At 42.1% G+C, this 7,742-nt stretch overlaps 1 protein-coding gene across 2 annotated transcripts; it reads right to left on the bottom strand.

Annotated features, from left to right (window-relative positions):
- Positions 1 to 3,381: 3,381 nt before the first annotated feature.
- On the bottom strand, positions 3,382 to 5,134 carry LOC108512553 (cornifin-like). Of its 2 annotated transcripts, none has more exons than XM_017847830.1 (2): positions 5,092 to 5,134; positions 3,382 to 4,000 (listed from the first exon to the last, which is right to left on the bottom strand). In XM_017847830.1, the coding sequence occupies exon 2, from the start codon at positions 3,964 to 3,966 to the stop codon at positions 3,697 to 3,699; it is 270 nt and encodes an 89-aa protein (XP_017703319.1). In that variant the 5' UTR covers positions 3,967 to 4,000; positions 5,092 to 5,134; the 3' UTR covers positions 3,382 to 3,696. The 2 variants fall into 2 exon arrangements, with proteins under 2 accessions (XP_017703319.1, XP_017703320.1); XM_017847831.1 differs by having other exon boundaries at positions 3,382 to 3,986; positions 5,088 to 5,134.
- Between the last annotated feature and the right edge of the window lie 2,608 nt (positions 5,135 to 7,742).

Consider the following 7,742-nt stretch of genomic DNA (forward strand, 5'->3'; position numbering starts at 1 on the left):
CATTCTGTAGGTTGACTCTTCATTTTGTTAATTGCTTTCTTTGCTGCACAAAAGCCTTTTAGCTTGATGTAATTCCATTTGCCTATTTTTGCTTTTGTTGCCTATGCTTTTGAGTTCTTCTCCAAAAATCTTTGCTCACACCAATGTCCTGTAGCATTTCCCCAATGTTTTCTTCTTGTAGTTTCATAGTTTCAGAGATTCTATTTAAATTTTTAATCCATCTTGAATTGATTTTTGTATATGATGAAAGGCAGGAGTCTATTTTCATCCCTCTGCATATGGACGCCCGTTTTCCCAGAACTATTTATTGAAGAGATTGTCTTTTCTCCAGTTTCTGTTCTTGGGGCCATTTTTGAAAGCCAGTTGGATGTGACTATGTGGATTTATTTATGAGTGCTTTATCTGTTACATTGGTTTTTGTGTGTTTCTTTTTTTTTTCCTGCCAATACTATGCTTTTTTTGTTACTATAGCTTTGTAGCATATTTTGAAGTAAGGTAGTGTGATGCTTCCAGGTTTGTTCTTTTTTGTTCAATATTGCTTTGACAATTCTGGGTCTTTTGTGATTCCATGTGAATTTAATGATTGTTTTTTCTATTTCTATGAAAATATCATGGACTTTTGAGAAGGATTGCATTGAATCTATCGATTACTCTGGGTGGTAGGGTCATTTTAACAATATTAATTCTTCCAGTCCATGAACATAAGATATCTTTCCATTTTTCTGTATTCTCTCTCATTTCTTTCATCAGAGTAATACAATTTTCATTTTATAGACCTTTCACTTCCTTTGTTAAATTTATTCCTAGGCATTTTTTGTGGCTATTTTAAATGGGATTGTTTTCTTGATTTCTTTTCCAGGTAGCTCAGTATTGATGTATAGAAATGCTACTGATTTTTGCATGTTTATTTTGTATCCTGTGACTTTACTTATTCATATATTAGTTCATAGAGTGTTTTGGTGGAACCTTTAGGTTTTTCACTATATATGATCATGTCATCTGCAAACAAGGATAATCTGACTTCCTTCTTTCCATTTTGGAAGGCTTTTATTTCTTTCTCTCACCTCAGTGCTCTATCTAGGACTTCCAGTACTACGTTGAATAGAAGTGGTGAGGGTGGGCATCCTTATCTTGTTCCAGATCTTAGAGAAAAAGCTTTCAACTTTTCCCCATTCTGTATGATGTTAGCTGTGGGTTTGTCACATGTGGCCTTTATTGCATTGAGGTATGTACCTTCTATACCTAATTTGTTGAGAATTTTCACTATTAAAGTATGCTGGATTTTGTGAAATTTTTTTCTGTGTCTATTGAAATGATCATAAGTTTTTTGTCTTTCTTTCTGTTAATGTGATGTATTGTATTTATTGCTTTGCATATGTTGAACCATCCTTGAATCCCTGGAATGAATCTCACTTGATCATAGTAGATGATCTTTTTAGTGTGCTGTTGAATTTGGTTTGCTAGCATTTTTAAGGACTTTTGCACCTATGTTCATTAGGGATTTTGGCCTGTAGTTTTCTTTTTTATTCATGTTCTGGTCTTGTTTTCATATTAGTATAATGCTAGCCTTATGGAGTGATTTTAAAATAATCATCTCTTCAATTTTCTGAAGTAGTTTGAGAAAAATTAGTATTAGTTCTTCTTTAAGTATTTGGTAGAATTAATCAGTAATTCCATCTAGCACTGGGCTTTTCTTTGTTGGGAAACTTTTTAAAACTGCTTCAATCTCATTACTTGTTATTGGTCTACTCAGGGTTTCTGTTTGATCTTGGTTCAATCTTGGTATATTGTACGTGTCCAGGAATTCATTCATTTCCTCTAGGTTTTCCATTTGTTTGTTTGTTGTTGTTTATGATACCAGTTGTAATGTCTCTTTTATCAATTTTGATTTTATTTATTTGAGTCTTCTCTCAAAAAATCCACTTTTGTTTCATTAATCTTTTGTAAAGCTTTTAGTTTTATTTTATTTGTTTCTGCACTATCTTTATTATTTTTGGGGGGTTTGGTTTGTTCTTGCTTTGCTAGTTCTTTAGGATACATATTAAGTTCTTCATTTAAAGTGTTTTTTTTTTCTTTTTTTGATGTAAGCATTTATTACTAAAAAAACCTTTCCTCTTAGTATTGATTTTGCTATGTTCTATAGCTTTTGGTATCTTGTATTTCTATCTTTATTTGTTTCAAAAAATTTTTATTTTTTAATTTTAATTTTTTTCATTTCTTCATTGACCCATTGATCATTCAGGAGCGTATTGTTTACTTTCCATATGTTTGCACAGATTCTAAAGTTTTTCTTATTATTTATTGATTTCTAGTTTTATTTTATTGTTGTAAGAAAATATACTGGATATGGTTTTGATTTTTAAAATTTGTTGAGATTTGTTTGTGGTATAACATGTGGTCTGTAATATTTTATGTGCTGATGAGACAAATGTGTGTATTCTGCAGTTGTTGGATAAAATATTCAACTTTTACGTTTTACTTACAGAAGTACGGCATGTGCATGCTCATGCATGTGTGTGTGGAGAGAGGAACATGTGTGTCAGCTTATGTTTGTATGGGAAGGGGGCTGAAGATCACCTCTCTTAGGGTTCTTCTGGGGCAGGTGGTATGGATTCGAATCTCCTTCCTGCTGCAGCATCAGGTATCTTCACAGTAGGCTCTCGAAAAAAAAATAGAACTAAGGTGATTAAGTTAGAGAGAGGGAGAGAGAGAGGCAGAGAGAAGTGCATGTGTGCGTGTATGTCAGTGTTGGGTGGTTTGGGAGATCCAAGTGTGTGAAGGGGTGTGTGTGTGTGAGTGTCGGGATTTTGGAGATCTATGTGTGTGTGTCTCTGTGTGTTTGAATGTCTGTGTCTGGGAGTATATCCTTGTGTGAGAGTGTGGGGGTGGATATGTGTTTGTGGGTATGGTGTGAGTGTTCAAGTGTTTGGCTCCATGTGGTGGGGGCATCAGAAAGGGAAGATGAGTGCAGAACAGATCACTAGGCTAGACTATGCACAAGCACTATTTCTTTGGAAAAAATTTTAAAAAGGAATCAACTAAACACAGATGATGATGGCCTGAAGCAGGCACCATCTACACTCACGTGCGACTCACTGCAAGTCATTTAGATATAAACATTAAGGTGAAAGAAAAAAGCCTTGTTCTAGCTGTGCCTACCCAAAGTAACAGGTTGGGTGGGTGGCCCTGAACACACTCCCATTGCCAGCCCAGCAGTGTCCTGTGTGTACAGCAGCCATACACATTCACACACGTTCTCAGTGTCAGGATCAGGTACCTTCTGACTATAGATCTCACAACCAGCCCTCATAGTGTTAGTTCCTGCTTCACGCTGAGAAAGCAACAGAGATTTAATCAGTCAGTGACACACACAGCCAGATGTGGAGTTAAAAGTTATTTATTGAGGGAAGACCAGGGATGGTTCACTTGATCCCTCCCCAAATCCCTCCTCAGATGCACCCTGAGCAACAAGAAGACTAGTTTAGTCAGTGAGACTTTCAGCCTTACTCAAAGGCACAGGAGCCCTCCAGAGTGAGGGAAAGGAATATCTTTTTGGAGGTGCAAAGGGGGGATTATGATTCCGGGTGACAGCATGCTAACCACAGGGTCAATAGGCAAATGGTATTCATAAGCAGAATGGGGTAAGGTGTTCAGTATCCAGTGGCTGGCTCCTCAAGGGCATGGCTGCGGACCACATTACTTCTGCTTGGTCTTCTGCTGGGCTGGTCCTGGAGTGACCGTTGAATGGCAGGGCTCAGGCACCTTGGGGTGGCAGGGCTCTGGAAACTTGGGCTGGCAGGGCTCAGGCACTTTGGGGTGGCAGGGCTCAGGCACCTTGGGGAGGCAGGGCTCCTTGGTTTTGGGGATGCATGGTTCCTGGGGTGGAGGCTGGCAAGGCTGTTTCACCTGCTGCTGCTGAGGCTGAGGGGGTGGGATGCAGGGCTGCTTCTGCTGCTGGGAATTCATGCTTCAAATGTGTTTTTTTTCTGGAGACAGAAAGCTGACACAGTGATTCAATTAAAGAAAGATGGATACAAATTCAATGCCAAATAGATTTTATTTTGGGACCCTTTAGAAGAGAAAGCCTTTCATCTCCCCTAGCCCCTCAGTACATTTAAAATGAAATAAGCTTGGATAATTTTCAGGTCCTTTTAAGAGGAGAAGCTAAGAGGCAATTTCTTCTGCTCCATTTTATTGGAGTTCTTTTCTTGGCTCCCTTCCTACCCAAGTCATCTTATATCTGTTCTGGAAAAATGTCCTAAGAAAGCTGGCTTCTGAGGGACATGAAGCCCGCATATTAGGTCTTTTGGAAAGTGGCATCAGGCCACTGCAGTCTATCCTTTCCCAGCACCATGTAGAAAGCCTGTGACTTATAGGATGGCTTTATATTCATCTAAGCCCCTACGGTTTTGCTTCTGGTCTGTGCTTACACAGTCCCTTCCAAATGCTTTTCTTCCCATCTCTGCTTGTCCAAATACTCCTCCATCATAGCTCACATCACTTGACACCTCCAGGAGGGTCTCCCTGAGCAAAGTTTCCCAAAACTGCACAGTCCTTCCCTGCCCCTCTCCCTCCTGCCAATTACTATCTACTTTGCATTTCATTTATTTATATGTATGGTAATTATATATATATATATAACCTTCCTGCTAGGTTTTATGTTCGTTAAGTAAGTATGTTAGGCATTGATTTGTCCAAAGTGCCTAGCATACTGTCTTAAATGGAATAAATGCTCATTAGAGATCCATCCAATAAATTTAAATTTCTGTAAATATCTTAGGGGGAAATTGCAGTGTTACTGAGAGTGCTCTGGGCCTGAACCCTAGTTCTGCTATGAACTTCCCATGGACACTTGAACAGTCTCCTCCAGGACTCCCAGTTCAATGACTATCTACTGAGGTGGGAGCCCTAACCATCTCTAAGGTCCTTTCAAATCTAGATTGTAATTTAACTTAAAATAAAGATATTCCACTATTCTCTAACTCCCACTGAAACCCTGGATTAATCTTCTTACACATATTTGCCTTTGGCTAATTTCTAATAATGAAAAAATAAACAAGAATTCCCAGTTTGTTGCAATCAGAGACTTACCCGGTATATGGAGCAGAATGAGCTGTGTGGTCCCTTGGGTTTGGTGTGAAGGCAATGGCCAGCTGACTTTTATAAGATGAACGAGCCCTGCCTCAAGGAAATAGAAGCTCTCAGGTGCTCTGTTTTCATTCCTCACCTGTCACACATGACTCACACTACCATCCTCATCATCGTTTGGCTCAGCTTTTGTGATGAATGCCATCTGATATTTTTTGCCACTGGCTGGCTGACAATGATGTCACTGGCCTAATTTTCACTGCCGCCCTCATCCTCAGACCCAGGTGCAGGGCTTGCCTTGAGGGAGGGGTGAGCAGCAGGCTTCGTGGAGAGTTTTATTAGTTAACCCTGGGGGGAGATCTGAGTCCTGTTGAGACCTTGTCACCTGCTGTCCTTGTCATTGAGAAGGTTCTGTGGGACAGAGCACTGTTGCACACATGAATGGGTGGGAAAGGGAGGGGGAGCAGAGGAACTGAGGCAGGCACTCCTTGTCTGCCTTGGTGAAGGTGGAAGCTAGAAATAATGAAATGGCCTGATTATAGACCACTTGTTTCAGAGTCCAAGACCCTTCCATCCATTTCCCCCATCTTTTTTCCAATTCCATTAAACTACACACATTCAGAATAATTTACTGATGGCTCTCTTACCCACCCCTCCCTCTCCCTGACTGGTTGCTAATGTGGGAAAACCTGCTTTCCTTCACCAACCACACCTTTATCCTTCTCCTACTTCAGGAAATTTCAGGGGCTAATCCTCCTGGGATCACCTTTTCCCTCCACTCCACCCAGACATCTGGCCCTGGCCTTTTCCTCCTTTCTAATCAGGCTACAGTGCCCCCAACCTGAAAACCCAAAAGCCTTTTCTACCTGCCTCCCCGTAGCCCATCCATGGGGTCCTCAATGCTGAATCCTTCTCAACTTTTGCCCACTTCCAGCTCCAGCCCCAATACCTAGAGATCCTGCTGGCTACAAGGTTTTCCTCCTCCCTCTGGGTCTGTATCTCCAGGGGGCTTTCTGAGGGTCAGAGCTGTTCCTGTTCAAACCAATGGTGTCCCCACCACAGTGTTTGTTTCCTTATTTATTCAACAAATCTCAGTGGGGAGCCTAACATATGCCCATCATGCCTGTCATTCTTTGATGAGGAAGCCCACTTTCCCCCTACAGACCGTGAACTCCCCAGGGTAAGAGACAGAGCACAGTTCAGAGCCCCTGAGATTATGGATCTCAGAGAGCCTTTAGTCCACACTCCTCAAGGGATGATTGGGGAACCTCAGGTCACAAGAGGTGAAATAACTCACCACGGTCAAAAAAACAAACCCCAGGAAGAAAAGAATTATACACATAAATCCTGTGTTCTCCTTTGTTTTGATTCCTTAGGACTCCCTAATGTCTAAGGAGGAAATTAAGCCCAGGCGGAAAACTGATTAGAGGTGGAAAGGGGAGCCCTTCCTGGCTGAGAGCTGGACCACTCGTAGTTCTGGAAAGTTTCAGGAGTGGCAGTGTGAGGACACAGAAAAACCCTTGCCTTGTGGGTGAGCCTTAATTGATGCTAAGATAAATCCCTTTAAGTAGAAATAAAGATGCTTGATATTTGAGCGGCTCTAAACAGTGGGTGTTTCTATCTCTGCTAAAGTAGGAAGGGCATGAACTAGAATAGGTGGAAATAAGGTTCAGTTTATCATCACTCAGGGCACCAGGGTCGGAGAGAGGAAGGGAAAAGCCAAACTTAAAAGTCAAAAACTAAAGCCAAAACTAAAATGTCTGCTTCGAACCTGAGTTGCTTTCACACTAGGGGAGCTCTCAGAGTGACATCGCGACACAGCTGAGGTGAAGGCACTGGGACAGGCAGTAGGTGATCAGCCCCTGAGCGCCTGCACACACTTGCCTTCACTCCATGATGGTCAGATTCTGAAGAGTCTCCCCACCAAGGAACTTCTCTTTCCTGGGGACACAAGAACAGGGGTTCCCTCAGTCCTTCCATAGGCAATTCCCATAAAAGTGAGGTCCCTGATTCAGAGCTGCACTTGAAACACAAACTGTTACTAGGTGTGGCCTTTGGAAAATCCAAATCATCCTTAAAACTTAGGTAGTTCCTCCTCCTCATCTAACCCCTCCTTTACCCAAACACACACCTAAATGTTTATGGAGCACCTGCTGGCTCCACAGCTGGTGAACTTGAGGCCAAGGTCAGCCTCCCACTGTGTCCATGCGGCCATTGGTCCCTATCCATCTCCATCCTCACACAGTGCCTGGCATGCAGAAGCTGCTTGGTGACTGGCAATTATAGACTGACTGCCTGGCTGGCTGGCTGACTGAATAAATGAATGAATGACTGAATGGTGTTATTTGTGAAGACAGGTTCAGAGTCTACTTTGAGAATTACCTAGGAGCTCTGGTACAGAGTCTACCTACTGCTCTTCCCATCCACCTGCTTCATTGTCAGACAGTTTAATGCCCCACCTTGCTCCGGGCTTGTGCCAGCCCCACCGGTACACCTGAGTTCCAAGCCTCTTGCCTCACTTTGCTCTCTCCTAGGTTTGCGCCCAGGTCCCCTTGTTCACTAAATCCCCACCCATGAGCCCTGACAGCAGGGGCTGCTGGAATCTGTTGCTATGTCTGGTAGGATTCTCAGTCCTGCAGGAACCTGCTGCCTTG

Source organism: Rhinopithecus bieti, unplaced genomic scaffold (assembly GCF_001698545.2).
Source record: "Rhinopithecus bieti isolate Rb0 unplaced genomic scaffold, ASM169854v2 scaffold_30448, whole genome shotgun sequence".
In the NCBI taxonomy this organism is placed as follows: domain Eukaryota; kingdom Metazoa; phylum Chordata; class Mammalia; order Primates; family Cercopithecidae; genus Rhinopithecus; species Rhinopithecus bieti.

Excerpts from the sequence above, each read along its gene's own strand:
- LOC108512553 (XM_017847830.1), bottom strand. The coding sequence starts at position 3,966 with ATGAATTCCCAGCAGCAGAAGCAGCCCTGCATCCCACCCCCTCAGCCT.